The 22915-nt window shown below is 40.5% G+C and overlaps 1 protein-coding gene across 2 annotated transcripts in view; it reads left to right on the top strand.

Annotated features, from left to right (window-relative positions):
* Window positions 1–22915, top strand: part of ZSCAN2 (zinc finger and SCAN domain containing 2) — a 29869-nt gene that overhangs the window by 2959 nt on the left and 3995 nt on the right. Inside the window, exons 3-5 of one of the 2 annotated variants that reach the window (XM_020966586.2) lie at window positions 5815–5937; window positions 14742–14830; window positions 15285–15411. In XM_020966586.2, the coding sequence (XP_020822245.1) occupies window positions 5815–5937; window positions 14742–14830; window positions 15285–15411 (339 nt within the window). The remainder of the gene's footprint in view (window positions 1–5814; window positions 5938–14741; window positions 14831–15284; window positions 15412–22915) is intronic. The other variant, XM_020966595.2, reaches the window with a different exon arrangement.

Raw genomic sequence — 22915 nt, forward strand, 5'->3', positions numbered from 1 at the left:
GCATTTGGAGGCAGCTAGGTGGCATAGTAGATAGAGCCTTGGGCCTGGAGGCGGGAGACCTGCCTGAGTTCAAATCTAGCCTCAGACACTTCCTAGCTGTGTGACCTTGCGCAAGTCACTTGTCCCTTGTTTGCCTCATTTTCCTCATCTGTACAATGTGGGTAATAAAGGCAGCTAGGTGGAGCAGTGGATAGAACACTGGGCCTGGAGTCAGGAAGGCCTGGGTTCAAATCACTTCAGACACTAGCTGTGTGACTCTGGACAAGTCACTTAACCCAGTTTGCCTCAGTTTCCTTACCTATAAAATGAGCTGGAGAAGGAATGGCAAATCACTAAAGTAGATTTGCCAAGGAAACCCCAAATGGGGGTCATGAAGAGTCAGGCATGGCTGAAAATGACTGAACAATAATAGCATCTACCTCCCAGGGTTGTTGGGAGGCTCGTATTGGTAAAAAGTACTTGGTGCAGTGCCTGGCACGTAGCAGGCATTACATCAATCCAGTCAGATAGATACCATGCACAGTGTCATACGTTGAGTGCAAAACAAAGTGAAGTCCAAGGGGGAAGGAAGGCTGGGAGTGACCTGAGGGATCAGAGAAGCCTCTTCTATGTTAAACTTGGTGTACTATAGGACTACAGGTATGGGTCTTGCCCTCTAGGAGTTTAGAGTCAGACGGGGGAGGAGAAATTCCACCAAATGGAACAGAATAATGAAGTGCCTAATTAGTTAATTAATGATTAATGTGATAAAGATGGGACTAATAGTTCAAAGAACAGAGAGTTTTAATGGGAGCTGTAGTTTTTCGTGAACATTTCATGGCAGAAGTGCTGCTTGAATTGGGCCTTGAAGGATGGTTAGGATTTGGACAGCTAGAGGGAAGGAGCGTGGAGAATAGCATGAGCCAAGACAAGAAAGTAGGAAGGAACAGTCACTTCTGCCTTCTGCTTGACTGCTTGATCCGGTTTTCATTGGGGTTTGTACGCCCAGGAGATCTCACAAGTTGGCTTTACACATAGTGGGTGCTTAATAAGTGCTGGTTGGGTTGCATTAGAGCAGACTGGTGAGGACAGTGAGGTTACCGGCCTGATTGGAGTATAATGATACATTATCTGTGTATATATATTATCTATAAAATATTATCTGTATATATTATATATTATCTGTATAATGAGAGAACTGGGATGAGTTGTTGAATAAGTTCCCTTCTAGCTTAGGAAATCTGTGATTTAAAAAAGGAGGAGTAGGAAATAAAATTGGATAGGGAAGGGCAGGACTAGATTCTTATGTCAGTTCTTGCAAACCACATAGAGGAGTTTGATAAGGAGTCATTATTAGAGGTTTGGTTTTTGTTTTTTTTAACCAGGGATAAAAAGAAATATATTTTAGGAAAATTAGTTTGGAAACTGAATACAGGAGGGATTTCAGTTGTAGGGAAGGGCGGCATAAGGCATGAAGGGTTAGAATCTAGATGGGTGGTAGCAGTAGGAAGAGAGAAGAATGTGTGACTTTGAGATATACTTAAGAAATGATAGGACAGTGGTGATAAATGAAAGAAATGGAGGAGAGAGTGGGAAGTGATCTTCTAGGTTTCTAGTTTGAGAGGTGGTAAGAATGGGGTAGTCCTAAAACAGGTCAGAGAGTTGGTTTGGTAATAAAGATGAGTTCAGTTTTAGACAGGTTGAATTTGAATTTATGGCAAGAGGAGGAGTTCTCTGAGCAGTTGGAAAATCCCAAAGTAGAGTCAAGGTGAGAAGATAGAAGGTAATCTCTAAGACTGTGTGAGGGCCAGAGAAAATCGCAGTATGTGAGTCCCTGTGACCTTCTTTTATACACATGACAAACAGCTATTTATACACCTGCATAACAAGAGCACTCAGTTTACCCACTTGTAGGAGAAGATGGAGAAGCAGCCACTCTTTGGAATCCATTGAGACCCTGACCCTAGGGAGGAAAAAGAATGGGGTCAGGGACTCCTCATTTTCCTTCTGTGTCTATTTCTGCCTGGCTCATACTTTTATTCAGCTGGGCCAGGGAGAGTCATGGAGACCATCGATTCTTCCTTTGTGGAGAGGAGCAGTGGTGGTAATATGTTTTACTGAGCCCAGAGACTTTCTGCTCCCTGGGTTCAGTGAAACATGTGGATGAATAGTCTGGCAAGGGGCTGGAGCAAGGAGGGGCATGGCCTGAGATCTTTCATGTGAACACTGAGTGGTCCAGGCCCAGGGGACTGTTGGGTGTGCCCCCTCACCATCTTTGGCATCATTTGTTAAGCAGGAATGCTTCACTTCCTTTTTGAGGTTTTTCAAACTTGTAATTGCAGCTGAGCTTATTTCCCAGGAGTTTTTCACTACCTTTACTTTTCTATAAAGGTCAAAAGGAAAAAAAAATAGAAGAGTGCTAATTCTCCCTGGTGTACTATCTGCCAGCATGTAGGAACAGGGCCTCCTTTTTTCATCCTTTTCCCAGTGATCAGCCAGGTTTGCCTCCTCCTTGGGTTTTATTTGTGGTTCTCTTTCAGATTTCCCTCCCTCCCCAAGCTCTACGGCTGAAGAGAGGGGAGGGAAGCAGACTGGTCCCAGAGGGAAGCAGCTGAAGGAGAGAGACTTGGATGTACTCTGGGGTGGGTGGGAGTGGATTTGTGAAAGCTCAAGGGGTGTGGGGGTGGGAAGGACACCCAGCTTTTTTGTAGGTCCTAAGTTCTTCATGTATGTACACCTGCATTTTCCATGCTGAGTGTGTAAGTGTGTATTTCTTGCTCTGGAATCAGAGGACCTTGGCTCAAATCCTGTCCCAAACTCTCAGCCTGTGTGACCCTGAGTAAGTCATGTAACTTCCCAGGGCCACAATTTCCTCATCTATAAATGAGTTGATAGGACTAAATGGCCTCTGTGGTCTCTTTTAGCTGGACAGTCTACCTCCAGGCAGGTCTCAGATCATCATAAATTTCCCCAGTACTTCACTAACAGTTTTCTGTTCATTCCTTGATTCTCCTGACCTCTTCATCAGGAAAAATTAAAAATCACCTTTAATTCATCACGAAGGAGTCCCCAAGCATTGAGCTATCTCTGGTATTAGAGAGATAAATGAAACGTGTCCTTTTTGACCTTTTCGTCTTTCTGCCTAGAGGCAGTAGGTGGCATAGTGGATAGAGCAGTAGATCTGGAGTTGGGAAATCTGAGTTCAAATCTAGCCTCAGACACTAGCTGTGTGACTCTGGGCAAGCCATTTGACCTCTGTTTCAGTTTCTTCAACTTTAAAATGGGGTAATAATAGTACCTACTTCCCAGAGTTGTTGTGAGGATGAGATATTATTTTGTCTGCCTGATTTCCTCAGCTGTAAAATAAGAATAATAATAGCACCTAACATGAAGGTTGTTGTGAGGATTAAATGGGATATTTGTAAAGCTCTTAGCACAGTCCCTGGCACATAGTAGGCACTTGATAGATGCTTGTTTCCTTCCTTTTGTCCTTTGGAACCTCCTGCCTCCCATCTGATCAGTTCCCAGGTTCTGCCCCTGCTTTCTCAGTGTCACTTCCATTCCCTTTATGGCATTGCCGCTGCTACCACTCTTGCTCAGGCCCTCATTTCTTCTTTCCTGGACGATCTAATAGTCTTCTATCTGACCAATCAATCAGCAATGAGCAGGTATTGATGGAACACTTGCTAAATGCCAGGTATGATGTTGGGACTTGGGGTAACAAATATAGAGAATGAAACAGTCTCTATTCCCAAGGAGATTACATTTTATTGAGGGAGACAACGTAGATGTCTACACAGAATAAATGATAATATCTAGCATTTACATGGGATATTAAGGCTTTCAAACCTACTTTACAGGTTGTCTTTTTTGATCTGAACAGCAACACTGTGAAGTTGATGTTATTGTTATCATCCCCATTTTTGCTGATGAAGAAACTGAGGCAGACAGCTGAAGTGACCCTCCTAAGAGAATCACCTTGTGAAGAATGGATTGGAATGGGGAAAGAGTTGAGGCAAGGAGACCAATTAGGAGGATATAACAATAGTCTAGGTCAAAGATGATGAGTACCTGAATTATGGTGGTGATCACAGGACTAGAGAGAATGGGCTGGATTCAGGAATTGATGTGTTGGTAGAAATGGCAAGACTTGGCTATGTGGGCTGGGGGAAAATGAAGAGTTGAGGAAAAAGCCAAGTTTATAAACCCGGAAAATGGGAAGAATTTCTGCCTTCTGCAGAAGTAGGGAAGTTTGGAAGAGGACCATTTCCCATATCCTAACCCTGACTCCATCCTCTACTACTATCCAGTTAAATCTTCCTCAGATACAGCTTTGGCCATTTACTTCTATGCCCATCGACTTCATACATGGTTATCACAAAACTGGACTGTTTGTTGTTCCCCTAACACGCCCCATGTCTGTGGCTTTGTTTGGTGTTTCCTTGATCTGAAGTGCATTCCCCCAATCTCTTCCTATTGAAATCTTACCCATTCTTTAAGGCCCAACTCAGATGCCATGTCCATAAAGCCTTCTTCACTTCTGCTCCACCCTCCCATCATCATCCCGCCTCCAGTGGCAGAAGCCTTGGATGTGTAGTCAGAGAACCTCACTTCAGATATCAGCTCTTTAGTCACGTGACTAGACTTCCCAGAGTTTCGGTCTCCTTTTCTATAAAAATAAGAAACTGGACTAGGTCCCTTCGTGTTCTGAATGGTTGTGCTTGTATAACTGCTCTGCCTACTCTGAGCTCCCCTCGAACTTTGTACCTCTCTCTTATTTGCTTTAACAAGTTTTATCTCCCCTACTGGACTTAAAAGTCCTCATGGACAGTGATTATTTTATCCATTTTTGTCTCCCCCGCAGAACCTTGTATTTAGTAGGCACTTAATAACTATCCATTGACCAGATTTATAAAGTAATGAAGAAAACATGACGGGAAGGGGTAAAGATGAACTTTTCCATCTGGTGTCCAGAAGGAAGCAAGCAGATAGTTGCCTACTTATTTAGCCAAGCTGAGAAGGTATATTGACACTTTTGCTGTGATAGAGGCAAACTGGCTACTTAAAAGCCTATTTTTTTTCCCCAGCAGTGGGTGGCAGGGTCAGACCCAGAAGCATGGCTTGAAATAAGTATTTTCTGAGTGGCTTTTGATTCGAGGAAAGGAGTCAAGGAAAATGTGTAACTTAGCCCTGCGAAAATAATAAACTTGGGCTAAATCCCAGCTTAACTAATTCAGTCTAAGGAGAGTAGGTCCTTCAGTTTGTACCTAGGTATTTGTAGTTTTGTTTAACTTGTGTGGCCTACTGTATTGCTATGTTTGGTAACTTTAATGGATCCTCTACAAACCCAAGTCTCAACCCTTCCATGCCTCATCATCCAGCTTTAGTTTCATGCCTAGCAAGCAAAATGAATCATTCAGTTGTTTCACTTTTACAGAGAAAGTACAGTTGAGAGTGGAAGCATGTATCATTCCTTCTTCTCATGTTTAACAAATACTTATCCATTAGGCCTATAGATTTTTAACAGCACAATTGAGTATAGGTATGCTGTTTAGTTAGGAAATAATTCTCCATGGGACTGACCTTGTACTTTTAAGCACATTAACTTACAGCAAATATTACAGTCCCAGTAGCTGGATGTTTATCTATTTGTATTGTGAAATTCACTCTGTTGTAAGGAATTGTGTACTTACACTGACTCTGTATGCTGAATTTACAGTGTTCAAGGTGAACAAAAGGGTACCACTGAAGAAGAGGAAAAACAGGACAAAGGTTGTGCAAATCTAGGGGCACGTGACCTTTAATGAAGAAATCTTGTTCTATTTCTGTTCTCAGTAGGTGACTGTGGAAGGTTAACCCAAGAGCCACAAAAAGACAAGGAACCTTGCTTGGGGAGTCTTTCAGATTGGAGCGTCTCTGTTGGGTACAATACTCCATTTCATCACAAGGAGAGAAAAGGTTGCTTATACTTAGAAAATAATTTAGAATTTGAGGTTCTTTGATGTTATGTTTAGCTGTTTTAATAAAGAATTTTTTATTTTAAAATGGATAAAAATAGGAAGTTAATCTCTCAATTAACCATGCCCATCACCAAAGCCTGGTTGTTTCCACCGTGTGGCCAAAAGCAAGACCACTGAAATCTTGAAACTTATCCTAATTGCCAATGAAGTGCTCTTGGGCAGTGGGAGAGCAGATCAATAGCCTTTTGTGGATCAAACTTGCAGGTTTAAAAATAAAGTGGCAATAGTGCACTCTTATAGGTTCAACCTGAAATGGGCTCCCCTTCTTGGGAATGCTTACTGTTTGCACCATGCCAGACTTCTGTTGTTATTGTTGTTGTTAAGTAGTTTTTCTGTTGTGTCCAACTCTTCGTGACTGTTTGGGGTTTTCTTGGCAGAGATACTTGAAGGGTTTGCCATTTCCTTCTCCAGCTCATTTTATAGATGAGGAAACTCAGGCAAATAGGATTAAGTGGCTTGCCCAGGGTTACACAGCTAGTAAGTGTCTGGAACCAGAATTGAACTCTGGAAGATGAGTCTTCTTGACTCCAAGGCCAGCACTCTATCCACTGGGCCATCTAGCTGCCTACCATGTCAAGACTAACAGGAGACAAAGCAAATAGAAACTTTGACCAGCAACCTTATTTTCATTGTGCAACTGACCACATATAAAATAAAATAAAATAAAATAATCTGATTAAAGAGAGCATCAATCCACAGCTTTATCAGATAAAGATTATTTATTGGTGTAGGGAAATGCTGGTTTGGCACTCCCTCTACCAATGCAGATGCCCAGCTCTTGTGTAATTGGTAGCTTTAGAAAGTTGCCTGTGGCACTGAGATTAACTGACTTGATCTGATTCACACAGCAATTATGTGTCAGAGATGTCAGATCTGAATGGGAGGGTGACTCTATCCACTGTGCCCCACAGTTTTAGTAAAACAAAAAATTTTGGTCACTTCAAGAAGTAGGGGACCGTTTAGAGGAAGCAGCACTCAGATCTTTTTCTCTGTATTAGAGCTGTTCGGAGATTTGAAGCACAGAGATTTGCATGCTCCTACACACTTGTGCCTTATCCCAGAGCTAACGCAATTATGCTTTCTCTTGGTGTGGAGATGAACCTAGGTTCCCAAAGTCCATGCCTGCAGAATACAAGCTCTGGCAAGTTCTACCATGCTGAAAAGGTTTTTGCTGCCCAACCCAGCTGAGTCTGGAGAAGCTCCAGTAAGTTGACCACTAGGTGATGAATTCTTTGGGCATAGTAACCTAATTAACGATGAAAAATGGCCCTCAGTCCTGTGCATCTCCCTTCTACACTCATGATGACAGTAGTGGAATGGCAGAGAAGGGAGCAGAGGATGCTGGGAAGCATACAATGTTTCAATGACCAATGAATTGATATACCATTGGAAGAAATGAACTGTGTCAATATTGCCTTTCTTCTGATTAAGCAATAAGAAAAAGGAAGTTACAGCTAAATGGAAGGATGGCTTAGAGGTTCTACTTGGAGAGGCAAAGGAATTATCTGAATTGGTTTTATCCTATAGCCAAAGGCAATAATAATAAATGTCATTTTAATGGGATCCTGGGTCATCTCATCTTGAAGTGCTCATAATGAGCATCAGCTAAAAGAACATTGTAAAGATATTTGCAACTAATACACCAATATCTACTGGAGAGGATGAAAAAGTAGACCAATTTCATAAAGAACTTTACAAGATCCTCTAAACCAAGTCATCCCATACTTTGATACTTGGTGTTTTCAGTACAGGGGTGATCACAAGAGAGGATGGCAAAAAGTATGTCAGAATATATGGTTCAGGTTTAGCAAATTAGGTCAAAAGTTTTTAGACTCCTCAAAAGCCTTTATGTCATGAATACTTTCCTCAAGAAGAGTCAGGAGATATTGGACATGATGAGCACCAAAACAACACTTTTATGGAGCCTATCCAGAAAAGGGGACCATTATGATTAGAAAACTGGAAAATACACCATAGAAGAATCAGCTGAAGGAACTGAGAGTGTTTGGCCTGGAGAAGATAGGATTTAGAAGGGGAAATGATGGCTGTTTTCAGGTCATGGAAAGACTAGTGTGGAACAGGATTGTTCTGTTTGGCATGAGAAATAAGAACTAGGAGTCATGGTTGGCAATTACAGAAGGGTAGAGTTGACCTTGATATAAAGGAAAACTTTACAGGATTTTAAAAAAATGATTAGAAAATATATCTGACAATTAGAGTGGGGTATGTTGACTTGGAAGGAGATGAGTTTCCATCTTGCTTAAGACTCTCAAGCAAAGGCTGGATGACCACTTGTTAGGGACATTGTAGAAGGAATTCTTGGGTACAGATTGAACTAGAAGGACCTTTCAGCTGAAGAGCTGAAATATAATTCCAGACAAGTCACAGAAAATAGAATTAATTGGTTTCTGTTTCTTAAGCAATAGTCACTTAATAATAACAATAACAACTAGCATTTATATAGTGCCTGCTATGTGCCAGGCACCATGCTAAGCACTTTGTAAATATTCTCTCATTTAATCCTCACAACAGCCTTGGGAGATAGGTGCTATTATGATCTCCATTTTATAGTTAGGAAACTGAGGCAAAGAGAGGCTACTTGTTCAAGGTCACATAGCTAATTAAGTGTCTGAACTCAGGTCTTCCTGACTCCAGACCTAGCACTTTATCCACTGTGCCATCTAGTCATTGGTATGGTAGTTATTTCAGAATCAGCTGAATGTGTAATTAGATCATTAACCAATTAGAACAAGAACCCCAAATCAGATGATACATTGCAGCAGTTTTGACCCAACCTATTCAAACTATGCAAAAAAGGGGAAATAGGAGAAGACAAAGATTAACCTTGACTTTCACTATTTTCTGCAAAAGTTTAATCTCTGTAAAGCAGCCACTGCAGTGAGGAAGCAAAGTTGCCTTAGCTAGCAAGCCCTTTATTTCCTTGCCAAGTGGAGAGAGACAGCAATCAAGGTTAATACCAGTTAAGAATACAAATTCATTTGTAAAACACTGTAGGAGGAGCAGGAGGAGGCAGAAGATTATAAGCAGTATTACATCTTAAAACAGCACAAAGCTGTTGAGGTGAAAACAAGCCAATAGCTTGGTGTGAGACCCTACTAAGCTGTATCTCAAGAGCATAGGTGAAGCAGGCAGGATGGTAGAAAATAAAACAGATTTATCAGCATTTCAGTAATTCTCTCCAAACCAAGATGAAATCCACCAGTGCAGCTGGGCCAGACCAAGTTCACACTAAGGATAACCAGGCCAGAGGTAAGACAATCTTGAAAATATTAAAGAACATCCCTCAAGGCATAAGAAACATAGAAGGAACTGGGAAAATCACGATGTTAATCTCTATAAAGAATGATAGCTAGGACATCAGTAACTGCTTGCCCATGTGCCTCCTTTCTCATCTTTATAAAATCGTTATAAAAATGATCTACGCACAAATTGAGGAATAGCTTCAGTGAAATATGAGATGGGAGTAGGTATGTTTTCACAAACAATTTTCTGTAGTAGATCATATCTTTACAATCACACAACTAACTGAAAGTTTCAGAAATAACAAAATCCCACTGTTTGATTACAAAAACAAAACAAAACCCATTTGATTTGGTATAGCAAAGCATAGCCTTCAAGACTGTTCCTCCAATAAGGAGTCTCTCAAGCACATGTTAATACAAAATTCCTTAATAAATGCATCCACAAAGACGGTGACCCTCTGATTATCAACATGAAATGAGACATAAAACAGGGAGAACTAAGCTCACCAAAGATGTTCATTACTGTCATGCAGAATGTCCTGCACAAGGTCCAAATATGAGAGGGGTTCCCAAGGAAGGAAACAAGCATTTAGTAAGCACCTGCTATGTACCAGGCACTGTGCCAAGTGCCTCACAGAGATCTCATTTGAGACCCCGTGACAACCATGGGAGATAGGTGCAATTATCCCTGTTTTACAGTTGAGAAAACTGAGGCAAATACAAGTTAAGTGACTTGCTTAGGGTGGTAGTAAGCGTCTGAGGCTGGATTAATGAGGTCGTCCATGTGTTCCTGTGTGCAGATAACATTGTGCCATTTGTATTGAGCATTCAGCTGTCTTCCATGAGATGACAGGATCACTGATTTAGAGTTGGGGGATACTTTAAAGATCATCCGGGGTGGGAAACCTGAGGCCTTGAGGCCACATGTGAACTTCTAGGCCCTTGGGTGTAGCCTTTTGACTGAATCCAAGTTTTACAAAACAAATCCTTTTATGAGAAGTTTGGATTCAGTCAAAGGGCCACCCTTGAGGACCTGGAGGGCCACACATGGCCTTGAGGCCAAGGTTCCCCACCCTTGATCTAGCCCGACTCTCTCATGTTCCATGACTACTCAAAAGAAACCAACCTTAGAGTCAAAACCAAAGGGATTATTCATTCTAGGACATGCAGTGGGAAGGCCAGGCCATGGAGTTCAGTACAGACATCTGGGACAGACACTGTGCAAGTCAAGTCAAGTAGCATTTATTAAGTGCCTATTATGTACCTGGCTCTGTGCTAAGCTCTGAGGATACAGAGAAAGGCAAAGACAGTTCTTGTTTTCAAGGGGCTCAATCACAATCTTAATGCAAACAACTGTGTACAAACAAGATGTGTGTGTACACATACATATATCTACACATATACATTCACATATATACATATACACATACATCTATTATGTATACATGCATATACACACATACATACATACACATACATATGAAATATTAGAGGTACTATCAGAAAGAAGGCATTAACCTTAAGGAGGGCCAAGAAAGGGTTCTTACAGAAGGTAGGATTTTAGCTGAGACTTGAAGCCATGGGAGCCAAGCAGTAGAAGAAAGAACATTCTAGGCATTTTCATTCCAGCCAATGAAAATGCAGAGTCAGGCAATGAATTGCCTTGTGCAAGCCTTGGGAAAAGAAGTTTAATGTCAATAGAGAGGAGTCAAGTATAAGAAGACTGTAAAGGTAGGAAAGTGTCAGGTTATGAAGGACAGCCAAACAGAGGATTTTATATTTGATCCTGAAAGCAATAAGGAGCCCCTAGAGTTCTTCTTGATGATGAAAAGAGTTTACCACAAATATTATTGTTTGTCTTTACATTTTTTTCATCCATTTGCTGTCCTTCTAGTTACATCCTTAAATGTTCTTGGGTTAACTTTGGCAAAGGAGAGCAACAGCTTGTTGGCCAAGGCAGTTTCTGGGGTGATGTGGTCAGACTTGCACTTTAGGAAGATCACATTGATAGCTTTGTGGAAGATAGATGAATGGGGATAGACTTGAGACAGGGAGTTCAAAAGGCTGTTGAAATAGTCCACTGATGAGGTGATGAGAGCCTGCACTGGGGCCTTGGCAGTACAAGAGGAGAGGAGCAGGACAGAGTGGAAGCCAGGTGGGGAGAGGGGGTTTGTGAGATGTTGTGAAGGTAGAATTAACAGGACTTGACAACAGATTGGATATAGAGGATTAGAATGAGGAGTTGAAGAAGACACACCAGGTTGTGATTCTGAGTGACTGGAAGGAAAGTGGTGTTCTTGATAGTATTAGGAAGGTTAGGGAGAGGGTAGACTTTGGAGGGAAAGGCAATGAGTTCAATTTTGGACTTGTTGAGTTTAGGATATTTATGAGACATCCAGTTCAAGATGTTCAATAAGCATTTGGAGATGGCAAGACAGAAGAGGGGGCTGGGTCTGAGATTCATCTGCATAGAGATGATAAGTAAATCCATTGAGAGCTGATGAGATCACCAAGGGAAATAGTGTAGAGGGAGAGGGCCCAAGACTGAGCTTTGGAAAATAACAGATTTAGGCTAAATCCTAATTCAGCCAATTAAGTCTAAGTCGAGAAGGTCCTTTAATTTGTACCTAACCTTGGGGGACACCCATGCTTAGCAGGCATGACTGAAAGAAAATCCAGTAAAGGAGGCTAAGGACAAATAGGAGGAGAATCAGGATAGAGTAGTGTCACAAAAACCTAAAGGGAAGAAGGTGATTAAGTGTCAAAGGCTGCAGAGAAGTCCAGAAGGAAGAGACCGTTGCTGACTTTACTGAGAACTGTTTCAGTTGAATGAATGATTTAGTCAGAAGTCAGACTGCTGAGAGTTAAAAAGAGAGTGAGAAGAAAGGAAGTGGAGACACACTGCACTGGAGAAGGCCCTCTCAAGGAGTTTAGCCACGAAAGGGAGGAGAGATATAGGGCTACATCTATCAGGGAAGGGTGGATCAGGTGAGAGTTTTTTGAGGATAAAGGAGATATATGTAGGCAGTAGGGAAACAGCTGGCAGACAGGAAGAGATTGAAGATAAGTGAGAGTAGGGTCTGCAAAAGGGAGCTACCTACTGGAGAAAATGTTATGGAATGGGATCATCAATGGATATAGAGGGGTTTGGCTTTACAAGGAGAAGGGACACCTCTTCATGTGAGACAGGGTAGGAGGCATCTGAGTGATGTGAGCTAAGGAGGGGAAGAAAAGGGAACTCTCAGCAAATGACCTTTTTTCAGTGAAATATGAGACAAGTTTTCAGCTGATAGGGCAGAGGAAGGAGGATTCATGGGAGGCTTAAGGAGGGATGGAAACATTTTGGAAAACTACTGTGGTGAGTGAGATAATGAATTGAGTAGGGATATGTAGGATTGCAGTGAACACTCAGTTGAGATTATGTAACATAAATTTGTAGTGGACCCAGGCAGCACAATTTCATGATTTTCTCCAGCTTCATTCAGCAGTAAGTGAGGAGGGAAGCCCGAAGATGGTGGGAGTAATAGGGCTTGACAGGACAGGATTGGTGACAGGCTAAGGGGGCAAGGGCCTCCCTCCAGAGAAGAGAATGATTAATTGAGTACAGAATTGAGTAGGAAGAAGGCAAGCAGGCTAGCTTGCATTTTGAAATTGTTCAGTGCTTTTAACAATTCTCAGCTAGTCCTTAATATTTTTAGACTTTTTTTTTAATGCAAATGTTCTATCATGTTGTATGGTTAGGAATCTTAGAACTCAATTTTGATTCTGAAGAGTCAAAGTTGTAAGTGAATTTCACTTGCAAAATAGGTGGTTGGGACAGCTAGGTGGCACAGTGGATACAGCACTGGCTCTGGAGTCAGGAGGACCTGAGTTCAAATCTGGCCTCAGACCAAACAAACACTTGACACTAGCTGTGTGACCCTGGGCAAGTCACTTAACCCCAACTGCCTTAAAAAAAAAGATGGTAAGAAGCCTACCTATTCCCTTCTCATACTTTCCCCAAGGATGTCCTTAATGTTTTCACCAAATTTCATAGAGATAAGAAAGTAAACATGGGAGTCTGTAGTTATTGCTCTTCTCTTGATTGACTGTTTCTCCACATCTTGGGTGTATTCTCCTCTTTCGTAGACCTTGAGGTCTGATCCCTTATTTACGTTCCCTTAAACATGGACCTTCTCTGTATATCTTTGATCATGCCTAGCAGTCCTTCCTATTTTTGTTTTCTGCACTGTTTCCATTTTCTCAGATAGCACATTATGTATTGTGATGATAGAGTTCATATATCATGGCTCCATTCTTCTTGATGATGAAAAGAGTTTACCATAAATATTATTGTTTGTCTTTACATTTTTTTCATCCATTTGCTGTCCTTCTAGTTACATCCTTAAATGTTCTTGGGTTAACTTTGGCAAAGGAGAGCAACAGCTTGTTGGCCAAGGCAGTTTCTGGGCTTTTTTTTTATGATCTCATAATAGCAGTTGATTTACATTGCTGAAACTTTTTTATAAAATAGTTCTAATCTGTGCCCTTGTCTTTTCCTTTCTCCATCTTTTTTTTTTTGATCTTATGGTTCCATTTATAGAAAGAATGTTAAGATCAATGTGATTCAGTTCCTCCTGTAGCATGTCTTGTGATCATTGGACCAGGATTTCACATAGAGAGGCTCAGTTAATGTTTAATGGTGGTCTAAAAACCATGATACATAGTACCCTTAGTTCTTTTTTTCCTTCAGTTGGACTCTGTCACTGTAGAATCAGGAGAGAGGCCCACAGGACTAAGGGGCATTTGGTATTCATTACCAAATGACTAGCCTGCTAGTGATGAGACCTCATACTCAGGCTAGTCCTTGGAAAGTAGACACAGTATGCCTAAACCATACTCGAAATCTCTCCATCCTGGTAAACCTGCCAGAGCTTGTGTTTTGCAGGCATCAACTTGAGAATCCAAGGTACCACCCTCTTACCACGATAAGGCACTGGAGCAAATCTCTGTATAGATGTTGTAGGTGCTTATTTAAATATTGGTTTAAATGAACATAATTCTTTATTGCTTCTTTGGGGACCATGGGATCAGGCTTAAAGTTCCAAAGTGTGGGAGTGGAGACTACCAGATGCTAGGTGCTGACTTTATTTTGATTTCTCTTGTGCCTGAATCAAATGAACTCTTTTGGGTTAAAAAATTTCAACCTTGTTGCTGCTGCTCCTCAAGTAGCTTTGTTAACTAGGAAGACCCCCAAACAAGTGGATGACCTGAAGACCCTTTATGTTCTTTCCCTAGGCAGTGTGGTTATAGCGAGTAGAGCCTCTCCTACTTTTCCATCCTCACTGGGAATATTAGTAGCCCTTTTCCATGGTCAAAACATCTTTACTTATGTCTGTATGCAGCCAGTTAAATAATTTGTCATTTGTTAATGGGCTCCTGAGACAGGAGGAACAGGAATGGACCTGGTCTCTAATGTCCTCCCCTTCTCCTCCTCTAGCTCTCTCTATCACACGTGTTCCAGCCTTTTCTGAGGACAGTACTGAAGACCAGGTTATGGAGGATGCACTCCTTATGGCCAGGGTGCAGGTGAGTTTGGGGTCCTTCTGTCCCATTAGTGTTGCTGTTGTTTACATGTGGCTTACCCATTATCTTCTCTGATAAAGATACATTTTTCAAGACCTTTAGATTTCTATTCTAGGGGAATGAGTATTTTTTTTTTGGTGAGGCAGTCGAGGTTAAGTGACTTGCCTCGGGTCACACAGTAAGTGTCAAGTGTCCAAGGCTGGATTTGAACTTAGGTCCTCCTGACTCCAGAGTCTGTCCACTGTGCCACCTAGCTGCCCTGGAATGAGTATTTTTCCCAGGCTGCTATTCTGTTTCCTAGGCCTCTCCCTTGCCATTATTGCAATTCCATTACACCAGAATATCTGACTTTGGAGGCAGAGGAGCTTTACTTGAATATTGTTTGCAAGCTTTGATATCTTTGCAGGTTGTTTGTCCTTGAGGCAGCAGATAATAGTGAAGGGTGTTCTTGTTTCAGGGACCAGGGACATTTAAGGATGGGGAAGTTTCTCCCTCCCAAGAGGAGCAAAAAGATCTAGATGTTGTTCCGAAGGACCTCTGTGGTGGTGTGATGAAGGAGAATTATGGGAATGACATGTCACATGGTAAAGATTTATTTTCTCTGAAAATATTAATATTTTCCTTTTTTCAAAATTGTGTCCACGTATGAAATTTGAATCCCTCGATGGAGTAAAAAATGACAGCTAACATGTTCAGAAATAGCAATATTTAAAATAAGTATGCACTGCATATGCATGTTGCTGATAACCAACTCTAGCTGTTGAGTCCTGCCAGGGAAGAAAAGTTACCACATTCTTGAATCAGAATTTGTTTATATTCCTGTTATCGTTTCATTTTGTTAATCTGGGTAAGACCTTATATTCACTGAAGGTGTAAGCTGTAACTGGATCCCTACTGTGCCTTACTATAAGACATGTCAAATTTTAATATGTGGGAATCAAACACCTTTCCATTTATTTATGGACACCAGTGGAATTTAACCACAGCAAAACATCTTACCTAAAATTAGCAAACAATGAGTCTTGATATTAGAAGTCTATCATTGGGGCTTTAATAATTTCCCTAATTGCTTTTCTTACCTAAGAATAGGTACTGCTTATTCAGGAAGTTTAATTTTACAGAGCTCTTGACCTTAATCAGACCATCCTCTTTCTGATCATTAAAAATATTCATCAAGAGACATTTTGTACTATGTACTCTGCAAACCAATATAACTAACTTTCCTAGTCACTAATATAGACGTAAGTGATAAGACAACTCAGCAGACAATTGAACACAATGTAAATATTATGTGTAAGTAAAGGGTTAAGTGCAATTCTGGTAAGTAGAAAAGGGTTCTTGAAATGACATACTTAGAGTAGATTCCCTATCAGAGCAAAGGGTGAAAATCATGGAGTCAAAGATTTAACACTGGAAGGAACCTTTAAAGTCATCTAATCCAGCCCCCTCAACTGAGCTTTACATTGAAACCAAATGCCTTATAGGGTTCAAACCCACATCCCCTGACTCTTTTTCTGCTATGCCAGCATCTTGGTTCTCCTTTGGGAGGATGGAAAGAAAAACTACTGATAAGAAAATAGGTTAACAACAGTAATAGAGCTAAGTAGCTCTAATTAAATCAAAGGAGCTAGAACTAGGCAAGGTATTTAGCCACCTACAACACAACACAGAAGGTACACATTTGATTTTTTAAAAAGATTATTTTTACAATGCCCATATTTTTAATGGCCAATCATTATACCTGTCATGGTATAATCATCTTATTTTATCATGTCAAGTTGAGACAGAGGACCTGGTTGCAGATCCCAGCTCTGCTACCCAGCTCTGTGTGAAGTTGGGCACACTCCTTCCTCTTGGTAGCCCTTAGTTTTCTAATTTGAAACAATAAGGTGGGACTAGACAGCCAACCAAATTCCTTTTAGCTCTTCATCTATGGTCCTATGATGTGTTAGTGAAGGCTCAAAGACTGAAGTAGATAGAAATTTTCAGAGGGCACCATTTCCAAATTTTATGTATGGCATACAAAAGTCTCTTCCCTGTTCTTGGCTCCGAGAGGGTGGGTTTGAGGGCAATGCTATGTGTCAATCAGTCAATGAGTATCAAGCACTTGTTCTGCATGTCTATATTTATCTTTGCTGCCTTTGTAGCTATAAATGATGTGGAATGCACACAAAGAAACTAAAGAGATCATCTAAGGTAGACTGGGATTTAAAACACGGATAAAAAGTTGCCCAGAAAATTTCTTAGTAAGCAATTTTTTATGAAATGTAATTTTTGTAAGGAGATAGATAAGTTTCTTAGTAACCATTTTTTTTATGAAATGTAACTTTTGTAAGGAGATAGATAAGTTTCCTTCCTTCCTAATGTCCCATCCTTTGAGTACAGGAGGCTAATTGCTTTGGTCACTGTGGAAGATGGCAAAAGGGGGAAAAAACCCCAAAACCAAATCACTGTATTGGTAAGATCCGCATTTTCCTACAGAGCCACAGGGGTAAGCAGACCTAGAAGAAGGTAGTGAGGGCTTAAGGATGGTTGAGAAGAGGCAGTAAACACAGGGGAAAGAGATTTTACCCTCCAGAGGAAATGGATGGTGCTCTGCCAGGGAAGACTTGAGCAACATTGAGATGCATATTTAATGAAAACCAAAAAAAAAGTTATAGATGCTTGTCTTGGTTTCTGCAGGTGCGAGATATTAGTTTGAAGTCTGGAGGTGTTAAATTCCTAAGTTGACATTTTTATATTTTAACTTTCATTTTTTAGATTAAAACAGGGTTAGAGTTGAAATTTAGCTTTATTAAGAACGTTTTGTACTATTTGCTACTCAGAGAAGACAATATTCCTTAAAAACAAAACTGATGGAGAAAAAATATGAAATAATTTAATGAGAAGATGACTCAGACAACATCTCATCATGCAGCAGAGAGGTTTGTAGCTCTTGGGGAACTAGACTTAAGGCCAGCTTCATCAGGAACCAGTAGAAAGGGAGTGTCAGCTACTGACAGCTGTTGTGTTGTGTTTTGTTTAACGCAGAGAACAGCATTTTAGTATGACTCCCACGTTTGGCTCCTAGTCTTCATTGTGCCTTAGAGCTAATGTTCCTTAGATTCAGCTCTTTGTATCAACTTTTGAAGACTGCTGATTAAATACAATAGATTACTACACAGGGCCACAGGTTATTTTGTGCTCCCTCTTTTTGTTCTGGGTAGTGCATTTATTAGAGTTGAATGAATGACAGCCTACCCTCTTTGACTCCAAGTGGCACAGAAACAGGAGCATGTTCTGGCCTGAATTATCACAAGGTGTCATTTCACCTCTGAGATCTCCAATCCAGTACTTCTCTCACCATGTTCTTGTCTGTGGAGCAGTCTCCTCTTAACTACACTAGACTTCTCTGCCCCAAATCCATTTCACTGTTAGCTATTTGAGTGCTGCCCTCTCTAGGATTAAACTTTCCCCCTCTGACTTTACACAGACCCTGCCTAATTCCCAGCATGGCATCACCTCAGCTTTCTCTTTTCCTTCTCCCAGGCCTGCAGTACTACTGAAGAAATTTGTGTAATTATAAAACTAGACCACCACAAATTTAACTTGGTCCCTTCCTAGTTGTTTAATAGTCTGTTTGACCTTCGTCTTCTCCTTAGCACATGCTCCTATTACCGTAGCTGATGACCTAGCCCCTTATTTCCTAACATACCTATCTCTCCATCTGCTCTCTCTTTCTTACCTTCATTTCTTATCATGGACTTAGATAGCATATATATTAAAAAGAACCTAATTATTTACCTCACTCCAAATTCTCTTCCAACCCTTAACAATATACATATGTACTTCCTTCCATAATTGTGTAATTAGTAATCTGTCCATACAGTTTTGTAGTACTATTTCCTACATATATACCTGATCCACATGCCATTTTAATAGCCATTTTTTTATTTTCGTAATTTTTGAATTGTTCCCTGCATTTCCCAGAAGACCCCTTCTTCTGCCCTTCTAAAGCCAAGTCCTTCACCTGTGCTTAGAATTCTGTCCCTTCCTCTCCCACTTTTTCCCTCCTTTTAGGGTCTTCAATTGTAGAGGCAGACCTTTCAAGAAGAACCTATCATCTCACTTCTCCCCTTTTGCTACCAAACTCTTCCAAGGAGTAGTCTCCATCTATTATTTTAATTTCTTCATTAACCTGCTGTAATCTTGCATCTGGCTTCACGACAGTAATGAAATAGTGTTTTTTTTTCTCTGATCCCAAGATCTCCTATTTAGATTCACAAGTCCTTTCTCATTCTCACTCTTCTTGACCTCACAGCTACATCGCACTGGACCATATTCATTTTTTTAAAAATTTCTGCTTGTTTCCTTCTCTGCCAGTAAGTATTTAATCTTTTCTTGATTCCTGACAACATAGTTCATCTTTCAAAGACTGATTCAAAAAGCAACAGTTACTCTAGGCTTGTCATCTGAAGCAGCAAACTTGTATAAAGTTTTTCACAAAAACGTAATTTGGAAATACTCAAATTCCTGTTTTTAAAAAGTCAGACATTATTGTCCCTTCTCAGTTTTTACCATTTTAGGAGAAAGAAATTGTATATTTGAGAAACAGCTCAGTTTTGTTTACAGTAAGTAGCTTCCTAGAGAATTGAGAAAAACCTGGTTCAAGAAACTGCTTTGTGATTATTTTTGTTGTTTCTCATTCTCTCTGTAATTTTCTTTCAGATCACTTCATTTTCCAAATATTATTTTAGCAAGTGGCAGACAAAACTTTTGTAGAAACTAGGAAATGTCTCTTGGATGTCTTCAAATTTTTGAATTTGGCTGAAAATGGCTGGAATAATGTTACTAAACATGTAATTATAGACATTTCTCTTAGAAATAATAAGTTTCCCTCTAATAAAACTTTAGACAAAATTAACCTTATTTACAATAGTTCAGAAGCCTAGAGGCTCTGAAGGGACTTCAGAGGCCCTCTGGCCCAGCCTATACCTGAACAAGACCATCCTGTGTAAGATACACAACTGATTAGGCAAAGGCTGGATGGCCAGTTGTAGATGTTGCAGAGGGGACTCCACTGCTTGATTACCTTCTATGATTACTTCTCTCCTTATTCTCCTATTCTGACTCTGCTTAATTCTTTTGTCTTATACCTGTGGGTGTCCACCATCTTTCAGTCCTTAGTTTTTCTGTTCTCTTAATCCCTTAGGGAACTCAGCAAGTGTTATGCTTTAACTTTCAGATCTTTGTAGATAACTTACATATGTCTAGCACTGATCTCTCTATTCCAACTTCCAGTCACACTATCTTGGGATTCTTACAGGACATCTCCCTCCATATGAATGTCCCACTGTTAGCTCAGATCTAATATGTCTGGAATCAAATTCATCTCCCCTCTCCAAATCTGTCTCCCTTTCCACCTTTCCTTTCTTTATCAATGGCCACACCATTCTACCACTTATACAGGCTCAAAATGTTAGAATCATTCCTTTTTGACCATATCTAGGCACCAAAGTCGTGCTCTGAAATGTCTCTAAGATTTTTCCATTTCTTTTCTATAATCCCTGCCACCACCTTAGATTAACTGAATAACCTAACTGGTCTTCTTGGCTCCAGTCTCTGGTTACTGCTACCAAATTAGTTTACTTAAAAACTTTCAAGACATTCCTGAAGAATATTATTACCTAACAAATTAAAATTAAACTTAACTTCTCAGCCTGGAATTAAAATTATTTGTGTATTTATTCTTCCCATAGTCCCCCTACTAGATTAAAAATTCTTGAAGTATCTCATACATTCCTCTATCCCTGAAGTGCCTAATACAGTGCTCAGTAAATATTTAGTGACTTGTTGGAAGTACACAGTTTAGTCTCACCTTACCTGTTAAACTGTATTTCCTATTAGTTTCCAACATGAACCTTCTATTCCTTTTTGTTACTCTGACCCTCCCTCTCATTTGTCCTGCCAGGTTCACACAATAACATAAAGCAAACCTGAATTTATCTAAGTACTTTATTTAGCCTGCATGGTTCCAGCTAACAGATGTGGGGAATGCACTTGCTGTGCACGCATTCAAGTCCCACATCTCCTCTGGATACAGGACTATACTCATTAAGCCATATCTCACTTTCCACCCCTTCCCATGACGTTCACAGACATCACTTCTCCCTTAACATTCCCCAAACATCATTCAAGCATCAGTCCCAGATATCGGAGGTCTGTTGGGGGCGAGGGGTTCCTCTGCTGTCCTGGTAGCTGTCCTATTGCACCTTCAGATCGTTGCCTCAGTTCATTCTCTGGTTTTCTTATCCAGGCTTCTTCCTTATTACCCTGCATTCTTGGAGTCTTCCATGTGGCTCTCTTTCCCTGTTGTGTCTTCCCTTAGATGTCTTGTATATCTCATATGTCAACTTCAAGGATCAAGAACCCCCATTTATCCTTTGTGTGTCATATCCCCTTTATCCTTGACATAACATGCTTACAATAATACATTATTAACATGGAGCAAGCAAGATTATTGCACATTCCATTGAAAGGCCCTCTCTCTTACATCTTGAGCCTGGACCAACTTCATTCTCAGGCCATGTTCACCCCCATCCCTTAGCCCAACTTTATTCCCCTTAGGCACAGTAACACTATTTATCTTAATTTCCATACATTCCCCCCACTTTTATGGTGCTCTCTTCCAACTCCATTTTTCTATTCCTGCTGTCCCTGTCACTTGGAATGTCCCCTCCTGTCCCTAGTAGCCCATATGATATTTACTTCCTTCAAGGCTCAACTCAAATCGTACCTCCTTTTTTTTTTTTAAGGCAATTGGGGTTAAGTGTCTTGCCCAGGGTCACACAGCTAGTAAGTGTCAAGTGTTTGGTCTGAGGCCGTATTTGAACTCAGGTCCTCCTGACTTCAGGGCCGGGCTCTATCCACTGCGCCACCTAGCTGCCCCTTCAAATCCTACCTCTTATAAAATCTTCACTCCTGCAGCCCATGTTGAGGTCACCTTTCTTTGAATTCCCAAGACGTTTAAAAGCTGTGTCAGCATTGCACTAGATACTACAATGTCCTCTATTTAATATGATTATATGATTTTAAATGTGTGTGTATATACATATATATTTTTTTATACATACGTGTGTGTGTGTGTGTGTGTGTGTGTGTATGTGTGTGTATACGTATTTGTATGTGCATTGTTTCCTCTTTTCTCCCCAACCAGATTATAAGATATGGCAGGGACTGTATCTTCTGTGTTCTTTGTATCTCCTATAGCAGAGTTGTCCGACACTCAGTCCACAACACTCCCAAGTGTGGCTTGAGCCAGATAAAAATGTGATCAGGAAATATTTAACAAAATAAATAAGAATATAATGAAACATAGATAATATTACATTTTAAAATTAAGTCAGTATGTGATCCACAGGCAAATTTGTATATAGATTAGTGGCCCGTTTCTATTGAAGTTTGACACCACTGTCCTAAGTATTGGGCTCACAAGTACTTTATTACTTGTTGACCTTCACCATGAATCCTGAAATGATTATGTGCTTCTGACTAGTTCTGTCTAGCATTGTGTTGTAACCTAGACAGCAAAATAAGCCTCAAACTTCTGGCTTTATGAAGAGGACCATAATTGCAATTCAGGTTAAGGAACTGCCTACTCTGTTTCTTGAACCCCAGTAAATGCTGTGGTCCTCAGAGGTTTAATGTTTTCAAGGCAGTAGCCAGGGTTTTCTGCCCTTCATTTATCTCAGGGCTGCAGAAATTGAAAGAGGATTTCCCCCTACCCCTTCTTACTCTGTGGTCACGGGCGAAGACACTCCTTGAAGCTTTTTAAAGAAGAATTTTTTTTTTTAAATTTTAACCATGAACCTAGTCAGCTAAGCAAATGCTTAGAGACCTCGTGTTAATGACTTGAACATTTTATGTGCTGTTAAAGTGCCAAGTGATCTGATAGTGACCCTAGACAGATACTAAATGAAAATGTTAACTATACCTACTACTCCATTAGAGCAGAGACTGACCCTAGGATTTTATCTATGGGCCCAATGAAAGCATCATGGTGTACCCTGTTTGCTTCCTGGTGATCACATTCCCAAATTCTAAACCTGA

This window comes from Phascolarctos cinereus, unplaced genomic scaffold (assembly GCF_003287225.1).
Source record: "Phascolarctos cinereus isolate Bilbo 61053 unplaced genomic scaffold, phaCin_HiC Scaffold_3;HRSCAF=262, whole genome shotgun sequence".
Lineage (NCBI taxonomy): Eukaryota > Metazoa > Chordata > Mammalia > Diprotodontia > Phascolarctidae > Phascolarctos > Phascolarctos cinereus.